At 38.0% G+C, this 22,245-nt stretch overlaps 1 protein-coding gene across 1 annotated transcript in view; it reads left to right on the top strand.

Moving 5' to 3' along the window:
• NOX4 (NADPH oxidase 4) overlaps nucleotides 1–22,245 on the top strand; it is a 97,737-nt gene that overhangs the window by 44,360 nt on the left and 31,132 nt on the right. Inside the window, exon 13 of the mRNA XM_021545015.3 lies at nucleotides 17,225–17,306. Coding sequence (XP_021400690.2) covers nucleotides 17,225–17,306 — 82 coding nt within the window. The remainder of the gene's footprint in view (nucleotides 1–17,224; nucleotides 17,307–22,245) is intronic.

Genomic DNA, 22,245 nt, shown 5'->3' with positions numbered 1-22,245 from the left:
CTCTTGCAGTTCCTGATTTAGGGCATGCCTGAAGCATCCTAAGGCTGTACATTCCTGTGCTTACCTGGAACTTCTCATCAAATGTAGGATCTAGCAAAGAGGCAATATTTTATATTCAGTAACCCTGAGAACAGTTTTAGATGTATTAAAATAGTGGATCATTCAGTCAGTATTTACTGTATTGTTAGTGGAACTTGATTCTGACTGGAGTCGTGTGGAACAGAAGATGATGAGAAAGAATAATAAGACTACAAAGTCTGTCCACAGGAATTGACAAGGTTTTCCCAGGTTCACTGTGTTACTGAGCTTCTTTAAAAATATCTACTCACTGGTAGTGAACATTTGGTCAACTCTTTTGCTATTACCTCAAGCTCTGTTTGATTTGGGCCTTTTCCACTCCATAGTAATATTTTTTTGTGTTTAGTTATTCCATCAGATTCCTGGCAGGGTGTAAAGGTGTTAATGACGTGGTGCTGTCAGTTGTTCCAGCAAAATCTGTGTGTGGTTTTGGAAGAACAGGATAGAGATGAGATAGGTGTTATTTTCCACTGATAGATTTTGTGACTAATAATTTTTGTATTGTCAGGGAATCTTACTTACACTTCTGAGGAAGGCAGCAGAACTGAGCAAGAAAAAGGTTTAATTGTGTTTCCTTTTAATATAATTTGACATTAGTAATTAAATGATATAGTTACATTATTGGGAAGTTAATATGCCTTAACAATATAATGAGCCAGATTGTACTTAAAGAACACTAATTTTATTGTTCATTGCCATTAACACTCATGATTTATTTTATTTATTACTGAAAAAAAGCTCAATAAAAGACAGGATTAAAAGACTGAAGAAAAAGGAGAACAAATTTAGTTTACTGATTAAAGAACTAATGCTGAAGGTGAACACATCTGAATTTTTGGCTCCAGACCCAAATTGTTTAACATTAGTTGAACTCCAGCTGATTTATTACCAAAAACAGTGTAACTTGAGTCAAATCCAATTTGAACAGTTAATGAATTTTATGTCTAGAGGGGAAAAGAGATATTTGGATGAGAAAGCTACATAGAAGGAAATTTTCTCCTACACAGAAGTCCTTTCTTGATGCATCCTGATATTTGTTGCATCCTGATATTTTAAACTTCCACCTTTTTGCATATCCCAGGCACTTTTTAATCATGTAATGATTATAGAAAATGACACGACTCAGTGATGTAAATTTATTTTTATCCTTTGACACATTATGCACTGGATGTTGTTGTTAAGAAGTGATCCAAGAACACAATGTTGCAGGATTTCTTGTCATGCCTCAGACATTTTCAGCACTGTTAGGAGCTACAGGAGTGAAACCTGTGGAGCACATTAGCACATAGCAGCTGATAGAATCAGAATGAATGTAGTGAAAGAAAGCAAAAAGCTCTTCACTTTGAAAACAGAATTATAAGAGTGAAGAGCTCTAGGACATGTATTTTAGTGCACTGCCAGGCATTTTATGGTTTTGTAATCACTGTGTTCTGTGTTTGCCTACTTAAGGAGGCAAAGTTGCTGTTCTGGAGTATTAACATTTTTCTGTTAATATCTGCTTAGGGAAGACTCATTCTTATATAGTTTCTGTGCAGAGGTACACAGCTGCTTCAAGCACTGAACATACAAAGTTTGGATGGATTTTCAGGTTCCTTTGTGTGAGCATGATTTCTAGAGAAATACAAGAGTTCACATCAAAATACTAGCTCTTCATGCATATCTGCACTTCCCTGGGGCAATAGTTTCTCTTAGATGCCATCCAAATTCTGCTGAAGAATCCCTGCCAAATGTCTAACTTTGTTCCCAGTTTATTGTTACTCTCCCTTGGGAACAGAAGAAAAAAAACAGACACATTTCAGATTTGGAATTTTGAGTTACCACAATTTAACTAAAAATTATTGGTTAAAATTTCTTAAAAGTAGATTTGAAATGGTTATTTTTGGGATCCTTTTCTAACAGATTATAAAAATTGCCATAGTTAATTAGGAAAAATCTTTCAGCTTTAGAACATTATAAAAAAATTGGAAAAACCTCTGTAGGAACTGTAGGTATTTATAAATTTTATGGTCAGAAGGAACAGTTATCTTTACATGCTCCCAAGTCCTTCATGACGCTTCATAGTTTCTCAGAATAATTTCTATACAGAAGTTATATTACAACCTTGGGGTTGTAATATTCTGCAGTTTTCAGCTTCAACCTTTCATGGGCTCTTTTTGTACTATTTGTGAAAATGAAGCTCAACATTGTGATGATTACATAAGTTAGTAGGTTTTTTTCCTTTGTTTTCAGTTTTTTCCTTTCTCTTTTTAGCTTTTTTCCTCATTTCAGCACAAGAGCCTCTACTAGGAAATGTGTGTGCATTTTAGTTGTTGCCTGTTTGTGTGTAAATTCGTACACAAAATATGTACAAATATGTACAGAAAATGAACATGGCACCTTTGAACCTTCTATTTGATTACCTGTTGTATTAAATCTGATTTTTGAGACATTGTTATTTTTCTGGTCCTTTGCTTCCTGCACCTTCTCCACTTCTAGTGTTTCCTTGAGATACAGAAGCAGGGTTGCTTTGCAATTGCAGTCTTGTTGGTTTGGGCTCTGATATGATTTAAAGTGTAGCTCTCTTTTGTATGAAGACACCAGTAATGGTGGTGGCTGACCTGTCACTGTATTGCACTTTATTCCTTGGCCTCTTCTACCTGTCTGCTCATTTCTACTGGTGCTTGGATTGGAGGGGAGAGAGGGGCCATTGCTCGTTCAGAACTTGTGCTGAGTTCAGCACTTAATTCTGTGGGAGTTGATTAAAACTCCTACACCATTGCAAATGTCATTGTGATAAAATAACATGGTCAAATGAGTTTTCCTATTTTCACAACAAACATTATATAACTGCTTTTTGGCAAAATATGAGCTTTGAAGTTTGAGTTAGGATATCCCATCTCCTTTATTGCAGTATTTTTTCTCATTCTTTCTCTTAGTATATTTACTCCACCTTTTGCCAGCTGCAAATTTCAGTCATCCTTGAAACAAGAGTTACCTGTTCCAAAATGGCTTTCCATTCCAAAATGCATTAAAATCAATGCTGGTCTTGGATGTGGGAGGCAAATCCTACATCCCAGATTTTATCATCAGTTCCCTACAATCCCTTGCAACTCAGCTTTGCATTCATGTGCCACTTCATCCAGTTGCTCAATCCTGTCCTTTTGTATATGCATCATTTCTCAGATGCATCAAATATGAGCTGGAAAATTCGAGTTTCACCATAAGGAAATAGTTTGTGATCCAAGAATTTTTAAGGGGCATTTTGCAACCACAGCTGTCTTTTGTCCCAGTTCTCCCCTAGAGAAGGACACCTTTAAATCATAAATATTAATAATACAAATCTGCCACCAACCACTTTTACAGTTATCAAGTGCAAAAATAGTATTCAGGTGTATGTGGTAGCCTTGAAAAAGTTGACTTTCTCCTTTAAAAAAACAAGTCAAACCAAAACTCAGAGCTTTCACTGAAAGCATATGTCATAAGAACTGGCCAACAGCAAGTTTCCACAGCTTCTCCAAACAGATATTTTGCTATCTGCTGTGAACAGAAGAGCTTGGTTTAAAATATTTATGGCTACTCATTTCATATTAACCACACACAAAAATACGTGCTAATTCCAGCTCTATACTCAACTTTGAACCTCGTGGTGTTATGCCTCAAAGTTTGGATACCCCAGTGCAAAACACAAAGGTGGAGGCAAGTTCCTACTGGAAATGGAGGTAGACTGCCAGTGTAGTCCATGTTTAATATTAAGGCATCCTTTTGTGAGTGTCAGTCCACTAAATTAATTTGCAATTAAAACCCATTTTTTCCCTTTTATCAGGTCCTTAAATTGCAAAAGGCAATGAGGCAGAAATGCTTTAAATATAATGTACTATAAAGTTTAAGATACAGCAAAGCAAATTAATTACCAGTGCATCCCAATTTTGAGACTTGAAATGGTGGCTGCTACATGCTGAATGTGGCATTTCTTTGAGACAAAGGACTCAATTATCTCAGTATTAACTGAAGTGCTGTGAAGAGAAACTGTAGGGGGGAATTCATAGCCTGGAAATCACTTTCCAAAATGAAAAAGAGATTGCATTGTGGTACATGGAGCAGACTGTGCTGTGACAGCAATAAATAGCTCTTTGGTATGTAATGCAGCAGCTGATGGGCAGGGTGCAGTGTGTATTTCGTTTCACTGATATTATAACCCACATTTCTGCAGCTCTGGCATGTTCCTCTTCTTCCTCTTTCTCTTTTTTAAAGCTTTTTTCTCTCAAAATGGGGACAAAGTGTCAGAGCTTGTTTCAAAAAGGATACCATGACTCTTATTAATATAGTTTGTAGCATTTGTAGCAGATAAAACCAAAATACGTTATAATGATATAGTATTTCATAAGAGAGTGGTTTTCTAAGAAGCAGTAATATCTTTCATTAGATCAACTGAAACAACTGGAAAAAACCAGGTTGTCTTCCAGGCATGCAGTGCCTTCAGCGGGTTTGACAAAGAAGCAGGGAAGTCAAAGGAAAGAGAAGACATAACATTCCTGGCTACTTTTTAAAGCAAGTTTTCCCTTGAGAAATATGAACAATAACATTGACTAGTTAATGAATAAAATATAAAATATAACACCTCTTAAAAAAAAAAAGTTAATTTAACTCTTTAATAGAAAAGTACTAATTGATTCTCAAAGAATTTACATGGTTAAGAATACTGTCCAAAAGCAAAAAATATCACTTGTAAATGCTCTCCCAACCCCTTCTTTGCATTTGTATGTCTCCAGATTTCTTTATCTTCCCTTGGCTGGGTTCCCAGATTAGGGTATATTTGCTGTAACATGCCATGGTCTCACTCCGTCCTGTAAAGACACAAATTCACATCTTGGCAGAGTGCAGTTTCTGGCAGGGAAACTGGGAAAAGAGATGGACATGTTAGAAAGCTTAACTCTGACTTGCCTGAAGTACTGCATTTTATTTATATATATGTGCCCACATATGCCCTAAACTTTCAGCATTTGGATGTGGTTTTTAATTTTAATTTTTTTTATCTTATGATCTCATTATCCTTGATAAACCAAGGTTTGATTGGAAATGTTTGACCATCTACAGAGGGTAAAATTTGGACAATGGTTTACAGAAAGCATTACTGTGTTCTTAGTAATTTAAAGGGAGCCTATTCTGCATATAGAAGCTGATAATGAGTGGCTGACTGCTTAGCTTTGTGACTTTCCTGGAGTCAGAAAATTTTTAAGAAAAAATATTAATAAAACTTAAAGTTCTCTAGTGAACACCATGGTCATGAATAAGAGAGAATGCTTCTCTGCTGGGGAGACAGACTGGAATATCTGTGGGTCCAAATAAACATATTAGTGTCTTTATATCTATTGGAGAAAAAGGCACTTGTTGGAGGTGACAACAACTTCTTTCAGTGTTGAAGGGGGATTTGGGGGAGAGGAGGAGTTTCATAGTTTATGGGCTGTTTTGGGTATTGCTCAAGTGTCTGCTGTGAGGATTTTACTGTACTGTCAGTGATAATAAGTACACCTACAGCCTCCAAAAAGCCTCCTCATGTTATATGAAATTAAAATAAATCAGTGGGCAGTTTGTGCTCTTCACTGCAACAAGCAGCTTTAAGGACTATCTCCTGTCATAAATTTAACATATTCCCTTATTCATTAGACACACTGTAAGTGCCATTTCCTGAAGGAAAATGCCACAGACACCCACGCACATTTCAGAGTCAAAGCTGTGGTGCTTTGCTGTGCTTTGCCAAGTGGCTGGTGCCAGCCTGACGGCACAGGGCTTTCCCTCAAGGATTTCACTTACACTGTGTCAGCTGAGTGTCTCCTCAGCTTAGCTGTGACTGGTTTGAAAAAAGCAACATTTTTAATTAAAGGCATTTTTATAATTTCTGTTATTTGATGTTTTCCTTTTATAATAGGTTAAGGGGATTATGCTAATTGTGTCCTGTTATTAACAAGCATGGCAAATGAAACTTTCTTGGTGCAATTTCCAAAAAAAGCAGCAATTCCTTAATCCAAAAATTTGTTAAGAAAGAATATTTCTTTAAAAGCATCCCATACTTCCCAGCACATATGCACCAGAATGTGCCATGTCTGCTTGAAGAGGATTTTATAATTTCTGTGCCATTATGTGTTGCTGAGATTGTGATGGTGCATTGACGTGTTGTTATATGCCAGGTTGTGTCTGGTAACTGATATCTAATGATAGTTTATACTTACAGGAATTGGCAAAATAACTTTTTTAGCTAAAGATGTGCCAAGTCATTTCCTTAAAGTGATGTGATGAACTGTTTGATCCAAATCATGTTAATCCACTTGTTCTCTGTTCTAGAGAATAGTTATCAGTTATAGCATTGCTAAGTAAAAGTTTTCAGCTTTTGTCTCCTGTTCAAGGCTGGGAATACTCCTTCTGTTGACTTGAGGAATAATAGACCTTCTGTCACTTTAAAAACATGTCTACTTAATATTTCATTATGTTAATAACATTATTAGTTGAAAGATGGAGGTGACAACCTTGTAGAAAATCTCACCGTATATTTTAACAAAAGTTGACACAAGAGCTAGTGCTAAGTCAACAAATATTTATAAGAAATTATGAATTAAGAAAAAATGAAAACTACCCAGACTAGGGTGTATGTAGTAGTTTATATTCAGGCAATTGTCTGGCTTAAGTTCTAAAGAATGACTTGCCTAATTCAAATGTAAGAAGAAATAACAGAATTACACCCATCAGGGTGAAATGAAACCATGCTTTGGATACATTTTCTGACACACTTGTGTGTATTACATTTTATCACCTATCAAAGAAAAAAAAGGAGGAAAACAGTATCTAATGGCTCATTTCATTTGTCAGTGTTTTTAAATGTTTTTGATACTGCCCTTTGAGAGATGTTTTAAGAAATGGAGCCTCAGATCTCATTAGATCTTTGGAAAAAATGTACATTTCTTCCCAATGGATCATCCCCAGCTGACTAGCAAAATTTATATAGGAAATAGGATCCAGCTGAGCTCTGATTATGTTATCCTATGTCATGCTTCAGTGTAACTGGTGCTTTCAGGGAAGAATTTATGTGTGTTCTTTGAAAGAGACAGGCAGCTGAAAACACATGGGAAATGATTTTTAGATATCAGTGGAGTCCTTAGTACCCTGTTTCTGCTTTTGTTTCTCACTTGCAGCCCCACTGTTATTTCTAGCAGTTCAGTTCAGCTAAGTGTTTGGCTGGAGAGGCATTTCCCACACAGGGTAGTGTATCTGTCAGCGCTGCTCACTCCAAGTGCTGCATCCAGCACAGTGCAGCTTCCTCTCTGGGAACAACTTAGCACCTTTCCTGCAGGTATTCACTCAGCCTGGCTGTGAGCAAGGCCACGTTATGCCTGATGATCCCTCTAAGCTCAGCTAAGCCTTGGTGACTGGCAGCATAGGTGACCAGCAGCACGGCTCAAGGCTGTTGTTGGAGGGATGAAGGTTGGGCCATCTCTACTTTATATTCCAGGGCTGTGAGTGAGGGTGAATTAACAAGGAAACTCCCATTCTGTTTCACAAACTCCTTCTTTCTTTGGCATTCCCCTTCTCCTCCCATCCCTGCCCCAGCTAAGAGAAGCCAGTATTTAACCTGCCCAGCCTGTCTGAAGCTTATTTCAGGGCAGTGTCTTGCCACACATGTCTATCAGCTGTGTGGGCAGTTGGCTCCTAACCGGCTGTGTCCCTCTTGTCAAACTGACATGGGTTTGCGGTTTTGTCCAAAGGTGGCAATTAATGGGAGCAGCAAAAAATATTGCTATTTATATTTTTTTCACAAGCAGACCTGCTGATTATATCATAGAATGGTTTGGGCTGGAAGGGACCTTAAAGATCATCTAGTTCCAGCCTTGGAGATGCATAAAAACTACTGAACATGGCCATGAGCAGCCTGCTTTCTCTAACAATTCTTAGAGCAGGTCTAGATTACTTCTAAGATTTCTTCTGTCTTCAAAGATTCTGTAAGTCTCTATAGTTATTATACAGTAATTTATTTGCATATTTGAGAGTAATGGTAAAGTTGTGTCTATATTAGTCAGAGGGTGTAATGTTCCCATGCTTACAGTTTAAATTGTCACCAAATAGGAATAGGCAAAATCCCAAGAATGTGCTCACAGTGACTGGTAGTGGTTTTGTTATGGTACAAAATTTCAGTCTTGGATAGGATTAATTCCATTATTTTGTGACTGCCATATTGATCTGTTTAATGAAAAGTTCTTTTAGCTTGTTCAAATATGTAAAATATATGACACTTGCAAACCTATTTTTAGACCTGGTTAAAAATACCAGTGGATGTATGCATGTGGGTATGTGCTGATGTTTAATGTATTTGGTGACAAGCCAAATACACATGGCTGGCAATGATGGGACCATGGCAGCCCAAGAATAACACTTTGGAGTCATGATAACTATTTCCATGAAGACATCAGCTCAGCAGCAATAAAGAGAAAAATTATTAGGAGTGGAGTAGAGAATAAAGCCAAGGAGATGACTGTGCAGCTGCTGGGTGTTTCTGTGGTGCTACCAGGACTTCAATCCTCTGTGCAGGTCTGGTCTTCATCACTCAGACATAACACTGGCCAGGGTTCAAGAAGGAATGGCAAAGATGATCAAAAGCATGGAGAAGCTTCCAAACATGGGGTGACTGACTATGTAGGGACTCTTTAGCATGAAAAAGATAGATTTCAGGGGAATATAGCCACAGTCTGCAAAATTATGCATAATGCTGGAAGAATGAGTGGGTGGAGCCTGACCACAGTTTCTGCCAGTATCAAGAGTTTTTGGCCATCAAATATAGTCAATAAGATTTCAGAGCAAACATAAGATGATGAATCTTCATGTAGTAGGTAAGAAACACAGGGAATTCCTTGTCAAAGAGTGTGGAATGAATTAGGTTTACATGGGGACTGGGCAAGTACATTAAAAAGAAGTCTTAAGAATTTCTTATTAGGCAAACCACCTTAGGCTCAGGAGATGCACTGACATAGAAAAGCTTGAAAGCAGAAGGGTCTTATCCTGTGATCATTTTTTCCATAGATGTGCCTGCAGATGAATCCAGATAGTAGAGTAGGGGGGATGGTGTGAATCAGCACAGCCTGATGAATCGTGCCTTTGCTCAGCCTTTTAGAGGCAAACCCCCTGGAGATGTGCAGAGCTGGATAGTACTGCAGTAATTGCACAGCTGGATAGTAGCTCAATTTCAGTGTTAAAAAGTTCCATATAGCTTTTGAAAGGCTGGGCTTTCTCTGGTTTCTGTAATGGATTACAAGTTACAAGGAGAGAACCAGTTAAATCCCTCTGCTTTGCGTAGAGTATATTTTTCTTCTTTTTCTTTGAAATAACAACTTTTTAGAACAAGTGTCACTACATTATCTTAAAGCCTAAAAGGGCATACTGGTGCCTAATCACTTCTTCTGGCTTATTGTGAAAGATGAAAGTACAGCACTAGTGAAGGAACTAGTTGAGGTAGTTGAGCCTCCCTGCATTTGCTCATGGGGAATTCAGAAAGTAAAGTACAGCCCTTACTGGCTAAAGGCAGCAACTGTAGAATGCAGTGAAAAAATATATAAAGAATCTGCATAAATCTGTTTTCATTCAGAGCATGTATTTATAAAGGTATTTTTTATAGTTGAAGTTCTGTGTTGTTTAGAAATTGTGTTTTACTGTTGCACTTTGTAAGAGCTGAGTTGTGGAATGAGCTTTACTGTCATGACAGAAATAGTCTCCAAGTATACTAAGGATCTATCTCTAAGGCAAAAAAATGTTCTTTGACTAAGGTTCCTTGATTATTTTAAACTCCAGCAGTCAGCTAATTCCCAGCTCCACTAGGGAGTTGCTGTCTAACCTTCAGAAGGATTTCTAACTCAGTAGAGAGCATCAAGACCGCCTGCTTTGGTGTTGTGTTCACTTCTCTTTCCTAGCTGTCTGGTAAGTGTAGCTAACGGACAGTCTGGGTCTGGGTCACTCAGTGATGTCTTGTCAGGTCAGTCGTACAAAATGCAGTCTAAATATGGTCCTACAAATCTCTCCTCCCTGTTTTGAAAGAAAACAATTGATGCTTTTTCCTCCCCATCATTCATCTTCTAACCTTTTAAGGTTCCTGGGACAAGAACTGCCTTTTGCTCTGTTTCTTAATTGGCTAATATATGGCTATATATACCTAAATCATGCAAGATGTGTGATTATAGTGTAAATGAGGGAGATCTAGTTAGAAATAAATCCATCCAAGCTAATTTTGATGTAACAGTTAGGACAATTTAAGGACTCAAGAAAGCACCTAGATTTCCATGAGGAAAAGGATTTGCTGATGCTGGAATGAGGGAGGGAGAATAATTTTGAACGGGTAGGCACACAGGTAGAGAAAAGAGGAGCTTTTTTAGGATGCAAAGGCAGGTTACGAGGGAAAACAGGACATACACAGACTTTCTTTAAAGAAAGGAGGACTATTCTGCAGGTCCAGAGTGACTGGGAGCTCATGGCAGATCTATGCAATGATTAGTTGAATTGCTTATTTCCCCCCTCTCTGCTTATAAACTAAAGTAAAAGAAAATGCTGAAAGGAAGGATGTTCACTTTATTCACCTACCTTAGAAAATTAAGAGTCCCCTTGCCTTTCTATAAAGGCTTCTCTATTTTCCTTAAATAGATATAAACAGCAAACGGTTTATATATAGTTTTCAAATTCCTGGGTTTTCACTAGTTTTTAGGGTTTTTCAGTAGGTCTGTAAATAATGACCCTAATTAGTCTTTCAGACAACTGATCAGGAGGAAAGGAAATGGTGGTGAAAAATAGGAGAATTAAACTTTGTGAGGCTTAATGGACTGAGAATCATGGAAGTTCAATCTGGTCAAAAAGCCTGTCTCTACCACCAAAATATGTATGTTTCAGGGAAATTCCAAGGCTGATGTAATCATTTTGGAACCTTTTGATCATCAGCATTAACTCATCATCTTTTTTTTCCTCCCCTTTTAATCTGATGGAGGATATTTGTAACACTGACTCTTCAAGAGGAGAGGAGTGAAAGCTCCTTAACTTCAGGAACTTCAGCCATTAATAAGCCACAGGTCAAACTAAAATATCAGACATTTCATTTTTATGCCATCTTGTTGCTCACCATCATTTTATAGCCCTTAACGGCAGAGTCTTCTTCCTAATTGACTTATTTTTACAAGGCACTGCAGAACTACTTATGACAGCATTTCCAAATTTACAGAGCTTGAAAACAAGTCATATTAGTGGAGCTCAAATCCTGTTAAGCATCATCAGCAGTTTTAAGAAAGCTGACTTATTTTTAAATTTGTTTTGTTTTAGTTACTGCAAGTTGTTATTCGTGACATGAAAAGTATTCAGACCACTATGCATTTTGCATAAAATTAGGCAGATTTTTTTAGTTTGAAATTGCAGGACATACAAGTGTCCTTGTGGTGAAAGGTGGAACTGATATGTGTTTCTCAGTGAGTGCAGAAGAGGTAATTACAGAAACATGACTACAAAATATCCAAATGTAGAAGTATGGGTAGACCATTTGGTACACAGCTTGGCTGTCTACTGACCTGCAATTTCTGTAATTTTTAGCTGATGAAGCTGTTCTGTTCTCCCACTCTCTGGTTGCTTTCTCACCATATTTCTTTTTATCCTTATTAATTTAATTATAAAAAATCCATAAAACTGATATTAAAGAAATCCTTATCCTGTTAACCCAGTTGCCATCAGTTTTACAGTGTTTTTAATTGAGTTATCTGTATGCAATTGAACCTTTTTTTATTAGAGGTTCAGAAAATGGTCCGAAGGTGTTGGGTAAAAGATGGTTGGGATAAACAAACCAATAATGTCTCATACTTCAGGTATATAGTGCAGTGACCACATAGCTTCATACCCATCAAACTCTGAAGGAGCAGGGATTTGCTTTCTCAAGACCCTTGGAATTCGGCAGAGTGAAATCATAGTGGAAGTGATTTTGCTGTTATTTTCTGTAAGGTATTTTGCAACAAGAAGGAGTGAGAAAAAGCAGCTCTAAGACCTAACTTTTAAAGTCAAATCTTACACAACTGCAGTGTGTGACTTTTGGCATAATTTTTGAAATGCTAAAGCAATAAGAGCTTCAGGGACGTGACAGCTTTAAAAAATAAAGCAAGTGCTCTTTGTGCCATAGCATGCTTTTGTCTATAGAATGTGAGTAATAATGTGTTTTAATTCGTGGGGACTTCTATAGAAATTATTTTTCTCTGCTGTGAGAAGCCCCAGATAATAAAATATTGAAAAAATTTCCTTTGTCTCTCCACTTCTGTAATAGTGTATCCTGGAAGAGGGAAACTTGACTGTGTAACCAGTTTGAGTGACCTTCAGACCATATGCCCATTCTTGCTCTCATTTTTCTGACATTACTGTCAACTTATCAAACTGAATACAACCCCATTCTGTTTGAGAACAAATATGGCATTAATCTAAATATTTTAAAGGGGAAACTTCTCTTTAAATGCATCTTTCTGTCCTTGTAGATTAACTGGCTTGGCATAACATGTGGAACTGAGATTCCAGTAGCTGACTTGTGAATATGTTATGCTGGGAGGGGGAGGAGGTGCAAAAGGTAGAACAGAGAGAAGAAAACTTAGATAAAAGACAGGGAAGAAAGGTGTATAAATATATAGGACAGGTTAAATCCTTAAAGATTTCAATGACAAAGTATTTCTTCTTTAAAGTCTGGAGCCTTCCTGATTTAGGAGGAGAGGGCATAAGACTGTTATTACAGCCAGTCTCCAGTCATCACAGGTAACTTATGCTACATGTTTAGCTAAACATGTATGTATGGTCTCAATGAGACTGCCTAAATTTAACTAAGGACTTCTCACTGATAAAGGATTTGAAAGGAATTGTACACTCAAAAGGAAAGCCAGGAAGAAGTTGAGGTTCTCATCATATTGAAAACATAAGTTTGAGCATAAGATGTGACTGTGCAATCCTTTTTGATGTCTCTGAGAACTTTGTCCTGTGGGCAGACTTACAGGACCATCAGTGAGACAGTGTCTCTCTGCAGTGTCACACACAGCAGAGTGACAAAACAATCAGTGTTATAGCTGATCTCAGAACAATATGAACAATCCTGTAGTTAGTGCAGACTTTAACTGATGCAGATTTTATTAATAGGATGAGGAGCAGAGAAGGTAATTGACAGTTTTCAGAAGTAGACAACCTTGGCTAAGTAACTGTTATTATTTTTTATTTTAATGAATCAGACCAACACCTAGACAAAAGCATCACAGGAAAAAGGACTCAGTTTTGGAAGATACCTCTCTAAAATTATCCAAGTAATGAAAAGATTGTGACTTGTTTTAGTTCTATTGGTTAACTACTGACTGCAAATCAAAATAATGTACAAGTGCTCTAATTATTGGTTTCATTAGTTCTCAAGTCTTTTATTTGTTGTTGTAGCATGAATTAGATCAAGGTCCTAGGTTTCTGAAAAAATTCTTCCCTCTTTGGGAAGCTATCGTTGTGACTTTTTTCTTGTGAATTGAAAAGCCTTCTCTTCTAAAGCATTAGTCTTCTCATATTTGCTTTTGTATGAGCGCCAAAAGTACCTGTGCCGTCAGTAACTACCAAAGCTCTTGTCACCTCCCTCATCACCTTGATGGATGGTCCTTAAAGGCAATAGTGTCATTTGTCTAGAGTGACTTTGGTACTATGCACATATATGTGTAACAGGAGAATGTCATAGAGCTAAAAAGTGACATGTACACAATGGTCACTTGGGACAAATCAGTCCTAAAGATTCCATTTCTTTTAATAGGATTTACAGGACATGGAGGTTAATGTTCTGGGAGAAGCTGTGGAATAGATTTGAGATGAGGTGCAGCACTACCACAGTAGTGTGTTTTCGTGCTGTCCTGGTTTCAGCTGGAACAGAGTCAGTTTTTGTAGTAATAGTTGGTACAGTGCTGTGTATTGGATTTAGGATGAGAATAATATTAATAGCACACTGATGTTTTAGTTGTTGCCAAAGAGTCTTTATGCTAAGACAAGGGCTTTTCATCTTTACACGCCCTGCCAGTGAGAAGGCTGGAAGGCATTAGGAGTTGGGAGGGACACAGGCAGATCAGCTGACTCCAACTGGTCATAGGGATATTCTGTAGCATATGGCATCATGTTCAGTGCATAAACTGTGAGGAAAGCTGGCCAGGAGCTCCTACTCAGGAACTGGCTGGGCATTGGTTGGCAAGTATGAGCCGATTGCATTGTACATCACTTGTTTTGTATATTGTAATTATTTTTATTATTATGACCATGATTATAAGTTTTTCCCTTGTCTGTCCTAATAAACTGTTATTGTCTCAACCCATAAGTTTTCTTGGTTTTACTCTTCTGTTTGTCTCCCCCATCCCACCATGGGGGAGTGAGTGAGCAGCTGTGTGGGGCTTGGTTGCTGTCTGAGGTTAAACCATGCCACATGGAAAACTGAATGAAGTCATATGGTGAAAAGAAAATACATCTGCCTGGGAAATTTGCCATAGCGTGGGGAGGTGGGGGAGGAAAGTTGACTTTAACTAAAACAAGATCTAGCAGGAAAACTGTTCAGGCCAATTTCAGATGCCATAACTTGGCTGCTTTTGCTCCGGTACTGGCCAGCCCTGTCACATTACTATTCAAAATATTTTCAAGATCACTGCTTGCTGAATTGAGTCCTGGAGTGCAGCCAGGTGGCCTTGATCAATGTGAAAGGGCAGCAGCACAATATAAGTCGCAGAGTAGGAGATAGGGATGGAATATGGCTCTCTGCCTGGGTGCTATCCATCTCAGATAGAACAATGGGGCGGGACACATCTGCACATTCACTCGGATGTGTTTTGTCTCTCCTGGAGAATCACAGATCCTTACCAAGATCTGAGAAACCAGCTTCACTCACCTACCTGTAATGTGTTGTTGTGCAGCATTGAACTGAGTAAGAACATGTCTCTCCATGTCTTAAAATGCTGTCACACTTGGTTACAGGCCCTCAGAAATAAATCAGCAGTGCCACTGCAAAGGCAGATCCTTAATCATGGTGTCTCGCACCATGTTCTGGAGATTAAAATCCTCAAGTCATGGAAAGAAGTGCTGTCACTCAGTGTTTGCCATTGTAAACTTCCATTTCTCCACCAGGCACACACAAAGGCTGTTGTTTGAGTGGAGGCTTTTGTAAAGGATGCCTGGAAATGCATTGGTAGCTTGGGCTGTGCAGGGAGATTACTGAAGGAGAGGTGGAGGTTAATGTGCTGGCTCTGAAACATGAGGGGATATTTTACATCAGTGAAAACTTTCTGTAGCCTTTCAGTTCTTGTCCATTGGCTTTAGAAGATGGTAATGTATTATCTTTAAGGATGATAGGGCCTATGTACAGCCTATTGCCATGTACCAGAAGACAAAAAAAAAAGAAAAGCAAATTCTCCATCTTCCTAAAATTTCAAGCAGAGGTCAAGAAATAGCGTATTGGCAACCTTTTCCTCAATACAGTGCGAAGACTGTTTCCTGAAAGTTGCTCATTGGATTTAACTTTCATCTTTACAGCGTTGTATTTATTGCATTTATTTTTGTTGGCCACATCTGTTCTTTGTGCTAGTTAGGTACAGGAAGACTAATTAACATTTTGAAGATATGAGAATAGTTTTGGAGGTAGGAGTGCTTATTTCTTTCAGAATTGACTATAAAGAGGTGTAGAAATAAAGGAACAAAGATAAGCCTTCCTTTCTTCACTGGCAGATCCTGGTATCTTATCCAAGATGTTTGCAATACATCTTAGCCAGCTGAGAAAAGACTCAGGTGTGAGACAGCTGACCTTTAAAACTGAGGCCTTAGCAAGAGAGTTTTCCTTCTGAATTAACTGTGCTTTTTTCAAGGTATTACAACTTTATGAAGTATGGTTCTGATGGGTTTCTTTCCAGTTTAGAGGCTACATCACAGAATTGTATCCAAATTAATGCAGTTTAGTTTTGATGACAGAATATTACATAAAACTAAGTGGGGTTCTTTTGTCCTGTAATTTCCTTATCCATAAATACGGTGTTAGAGGATATTTTAAGATACATATGGATCTGAGATGAGGATTACACTTACCCTCAGGTTCAGTTTCCAGAATGAAAACTTTCATGGAAGAGAGTTAGTTTGGAGAAATCCATGGTACATCTGGCACATAAACCATAGGCTACACACTGTGGTTTAGCAAATGAAGGATAATACCTCTAGCTGAAGACTTTCAGCCACAAAGTATTGAAGGAAGGGTAGGAGGTGGAAAGGGCATCAGTTCTGTGCCACTGTAGGACAGATTAAAGTTGCAGGTGATGGAAGGAAAGAAGGAAACAGAGAATGTCCCATGCTATGGAGAGCTACTAAAGGAATTTGATCTCTGTGGAAATCGTATTCTAACCCTGAATCTGGGTATCACGTGACTTTTGAGGAGGTTCCCGTCTTTCATGACTGAGAAATCTGGATTGATAGAAGGTCCTACAGATCCCACTTGACTTACTGTGTCTAACCACCTCTAGAGAAATGCATAAGAGAAAGGTAGCTATGCAAACTAGAACCACCCCTTCATTTGGTGGTCAGTGAAATTAAGTTACAAAAGCTTTACCTCTTGCAGAAAATCCTATCATGCAGTTTTTGAAATAGATAACAATGACAGAAAAGAAATCCAGTCTTCTAACCATCCTTAAAAACATCAAGTCAGTTATTGAAGGATTTGTACTGCAGTTTAATTTATGTGAATTAATTAATCTAAGTTTGTTTCAGCTACTGTGATCCTTGAGTGGCTGGTGAATCCTTAGGGGCTCCTCCTTTCTGTTTAGACTAGGCTCTTCAAGGCAGGGACTCTGGCTGGCTGTGCATGATACCCAGAAGACCTCTGTGCAGACCTTAGAAACTTATAGGCACTACTAGAACTCAGTACTGAAGAAAAAAAGGAATTTTAAAATATTAGAAGTTTTTACAGGAAACAGTGATTTTTAGTCCCTCTATGCTTAGTTTTGTTCTCTGCTAAGTATTTCTGTAGGAGAGAATTCACTGATATTACTGCTTGCTTCCTTGTGGCCTGAACGTATAATGCAGAGTCACAGTCTGGGTTTTTTTTTTCTTTTTTTTTTCTTTTTTTCTTTTTTTTTTTTTGTCCTGACAGAAAGATTTCGGGATTTACTGCTTCTGCATTCAAATCAAGATACAGAGATTCTGCCCATCTTTCAGCAGAGACGCTATCCCAAGTAAGTAAGATTGTCTTCTTGGGAGAAATAAAATCTTTATCTATTTACAGCAAGGGGGATTAAAGCATTTATAGCACTGTACATCTTTTGGTGCAGAATCCTTAGGCAGAGCTGTCAGGGAGCCATGCTAGCATTGATCTCTGCAGTCTTTTGAGTGGTGTCAAGGAGAAGCAGACGCACATTGCAAGCACGCTCTGCTGTCAGTGGGGGAGGTGGTGCTGCTGGTGGAGCACAGATGTTGAGTCGCCTAGATCAGTGTCTGATGAAGCTTTGTTTCTCTGTTGACACAGGTAGATGTTTTATCAGGCTAATCCCCACCCTTCTTCTGGGATTCCATCATTTATGGTGATAGATTCCCTTAAATTTTAACAGGCTTTGCTCTGAAAGCCTATAAACACTAGGCAACATTTTTTTTCTCTGCCTTTTTTAGGGGTATATGTTCACTTATATCCCTAAAGGGATCGAAAGAGTAGTGTTGAGTGTTAAAGAGGTCTTGAATGTATTGTGTATCCTGGACAATACCTCTTCTTTTTCCAATGACATACCTGAGTGAAACAATAAAAGCTCTTTGCTATTTTATTGACTAGAAAAAAGTCACTTTCAGCTTGAACAGAGGCAGTGAAGGGGAAAGAAGAAGAAACATTAACCCTGACCAGAATGAGCAATAAAAGAATGCTAGTGCAGGGTGAACAGAAGGAGGAGATGGAAGAAAGAATGTATGTATAGAGTCCTTCAATGATGAGGGAAACAAGCACGGTTATGTATTTTAATTATTATTGTTAGGAGGTTTCTGAAATAGATAAGAAGTCAGTGAAGCTAGGTGTTAAATCTCTTTAAATCTGATAATACACATTTTTTTTAAGAACTGACAATTAGAGAGGCTGAGTGTTGAAAGCCAGTCACCTCCTCACTGTGAATACTTGAAAATACAACCACTCAGGGATGAAATCCTGATTCTGAAAATAGTGAAGTTTTGCTTTCACTTCAAGGGAGACACAGTTTTGTTGCCCTAAATTTCTTGTTTGCATTGTCCATTGTCACTATATTGCTGGAATACTGTGGAGGTAAAATATATGAAATAGTGGAAGGCACTTTATATGTCTGGATTGATCTGCTTGTTTCATTAGGATTTCTATGAATTATTGCTTTTTCCCCTCATCCTTTGGAACCCTGGCAGTACTATACTTTGCTTGGCTTAGGTGATTTTATTTTTGATATGGACATTGTCAGACTGGTCTGAGAAACCAGTTTGTTGTCCTTCCTCAAAGAACAGACTTATCTTTATATAAATCATTCCTAAGATGTTTGAGTTTCCATTTCATTGCATTCAATTTATTGCTAGCATTCTTGGCAAAAAGTCTACTAACAATATTACACAATGTCAGATTCATGGGCAAATGAGTTGTCTGTTGTCTTCTGACAGAGGATGCGTTCAACTCTTCAAAGATCACAGAGAAAAGAGCTTGTATGGAGCTCTCCTGCTCTTTGAAGTTACAGTGGCCTTGTGTCACAAAAAGGATACGTATTTTCAGCTATGTTAATTGGGAAAATTGACTGATACCTCTAACATACAAAAGTCAGACAAATTTTGGCACCTAACCAAATAGAAGTTTGCATATGTTCTAAAAAGCAATAGATTCTTGTTTATAGCATCATTAATTGGTACAAATTTGCTTGCTTGTTATAGAAATTTATCATATATTACCATTCATTTAGAAACTAGTTGAACACTACCAACATATCCAAATTTTCCCAAGGGTTGTCTTTTGAGCAAGGTACTTGTGTTCAGCAAAGTAGAAAACCTGTTTATCTTCATAATACATTTTGTCTTATTCCCATATAATTTTTTCACATTTCCTATTCTAATTTTCATGGAAGTGTCAGTTAACAGAAATTAATGTAATGAAGAGACAGATCTCATAAATCAGTGTCCCTTCATTGACTTCAGCTGAGCAGTGGCTGGTTGTGCTACATTAGGATTTGCATAGAAAGATCATTTTAATGAGATGTTGTCACAGGGCACAAACTGGAACTTGTCATGATTAAAGAAATCCAAAGAATATTGAAGGTTAAAAATAGAAGAGAATTTTAGTAGTGACTTAACTGAATAGTTTGACTAAGCAGGGCTTAGTAGGTAGAAAGGATAAAAGTTTTCACATATTTAAGAGACAAATGTCCAAAGGAAGGAGATTGGATAGGAGGATGTTCAGCACCACTCAGGATATTCAGAATCATTGCAATAAATATTAAAGGCTAAATGAGCAAACTATAATCCATCAACTTTTGAAATAAATAGAAACCTTGGTGTTCTTGCCTGAATTATGTTCTTGTTCGTTTATTACATTAGGATCTGAACTCTTTCCCAGGTAACAGCAGGATAATTTCGGGTGCATGTTGTTCTCAGAGGTGTCTGTGCACTGAAATGGTTGAAAGAAGTTTTCTAAAATATGCATGGACATTAAATTTTCTAGAATATGCTGGATATTCTGGGTAAATGTGTCAAAGAAATGTGCTTTGCCCTCCTAGTTGATGGAGAAATGTGATATCTTTTTATTTTCTTTGTGTTTGCCTGAGTTTATTTGACAGCCTTGGCTTTGGACAGCCATGGAGCCATTACCTGCTCTGGCAAGTAAAGGAGTCTAATGAGAGGCCTGATCTTACAAAGATCAAGTCTTATAAAGCCACACTGCACATAACCTTGACTTCTTGATGTACCACTGTGTGCCCACATGGCATCATGAGCATCAGTTCTCACTGTGTCCTGTGGGCTGGGAGGCAATGCTCTGGCAGCTGGTGGGACAGCACCCACCCAGCCAGCCCAGCCTGCAGTGTTTGTCCTCTCACTTTTCTTCACGGGGTTGCAGAGCAGAAGGAGGTTGGTTCTATCTTTTGCTTCAGTCTCATGCCTAAAGTAGAGTTTTTAATGAAATACACTGCACTGCATGTAGTTACGTGTTACAGAACTAGAAAGAGCAGTCTAATCAGGCAGGTCTTTTTGTTACTTCAAGTCACTAATGTGGTTCAGGAATCAGATTCTGTGACCAAACCCTCTTTTCCACCTCATCCAGAAACTGACCTGTCCAGTCAGAGAAATATTTTTAGGGGAAAACCTGTCTCCTTGCTGGCATGCAGCCATTGCCATGTCCACAAGGATTCACATTCCTAAAACTAAGAATAAACCTGCAGCTGTGGACAACCAAATGGGCTGAGGTGCGTAGCTGCTGCTAAGTGTAGCCACTTGGGAGAACCCTCTGCATTCAAAACAAATGACAGACATGCTTTGTCCTGCTCTCCCTCACTCCACAAGCCTGCTGAAGTCACTGAGGGGAGTTACACCAACACAATCAGGTCTGTCAGCAAACCAACTTTTTTCCAACAAATTAAGATCTGTTAATATTAATTTGTTCATTAGTTTAATTCCAACTCCTTACTTTTCAAATGAGCATTATGGCCCCCATATCTCATAAAAAAACTTTAAGGGTTTCACATTTAGTACATTTCTGCAAGAGCTTTTCTCATGTTGGTATCCACTTCATGCTTTCCTTGCTTGTCCACTTTTCCAATGTCATTCCTACATGATTTTTTTCACAGTCTCACTCATAAAATGCAAGAACTGCTAGAGTGCAGCAAAGACTACACAGGATTGCTCCTGAAGAAGGCCCTATGCTCATTAATTTGGCTGCAGAGTCCAGCATGTGATACGGTGCTTGGCAGTAGCAGGAGCTTAGGTTGTTCCATCCCTGCTGACTCCACTCTGCTCCCGACTGCCTGTGCTGTGTGCACAAGGGAAGGATATACAATTGCCTTGAAATGCCAGAGAGAAGTGCCACTTGTAGCTGGGCCTGATAATGTTAAAATTAAAAAGCAAACCCAAAAAACCAGAATGGTAAGGGAAGTGATAAAAGAAGTGTGAGAGTGAGAAATCAGGTTGATGGGTGAATAAGGCAGGAGAGAGGCTGACACGGCACAAAACAGCATTTAAAGAGGGATGTGCCAGATGCTACTGGCATTACAGGTTTTTAGCAGGTTTTTTTTCTGTCTAGAAGTAACTTGACAGTTCAGCTTTAGTTTATATTCTCAATTTAGTGCTGAAATCCTCATAAAAATATGTAATTTTTTAGAGGGATTATTTGCTTATTTTTTCCCCTTGCAGTCTTCATTCTTATCTTTTGTGAGTCTGATTAAAAAGTTTTTGGGTGATTCAGAGATTTTAAGAACAGAAGGAGTGGTTATGTTCCAGCTAATTTGAGTCCCTTCTTAACATAAGCCATAGAGCATTACTGATAATCCCTGCAGCAAGTTTTTTATTCAGCCAGAGCAGGAATTTAGAACAAAATTGAGATGTTAAAAACTGGAAAACTCACAAGTGTTTAGATCATCTTGTTTCAGTTGTCAGTTACTTCACCTGTGATATTTTTTTTTACTTCAGCTTCAAGTTTCTGCCATGTCACTGTACCATTTTCTGCTGAAGAAGTAAGTCCTGTACCATCTGAAATGACACCTCCATACAAAAGTGGGGAGGTCAGTTTAAAACTTGCCCTTCTCTTGAACAAAATAAATAATAATTTCTTGCAGTGTAAAGCTTGCTAAACAGGTCTTTCTCCCAAAATTTTAAAACATTTCAAAAGTTTTCCCACTTAATTTTAAAATAAACAAACAAACAAACAAAAAAGGCAGAAATGAAGAAATGGTGACTGTTTCCATAGTGTGCACATAGAGAAATAACAGCACTTCTTTATAGTCAAACAGGGAGACAATCTAAACTCATAAATTTGACTGTATAAGAAATAAATCTTATTATTTAAATAGAATGACAAAGTCTTGAATTATGGAGAAAAAAAATGAACTTAAAACCGAGCAGGTATAATGGAATAATATTACAAATGCATTTACTTTGCATCAGTCATAAAGTTACAAACTATTCTTTCACATATATTCA

This window comes from Lonchura striata, chromosome 2 (assembly GCF_046129695.1).
Source record: "Lonchura striata isolate bLonStr1 chromosome 2, bLonStr1.mat, whole genome shotgun sequence".
NCBI lineage: Eukaryota > Metazoa > Chordata > Aves > Passeriformes > Estrildidae > Lonchura > Lonchura striata.
This window is presented reverse-complemented; position numbering and strand designations above follow the sequence as displayed.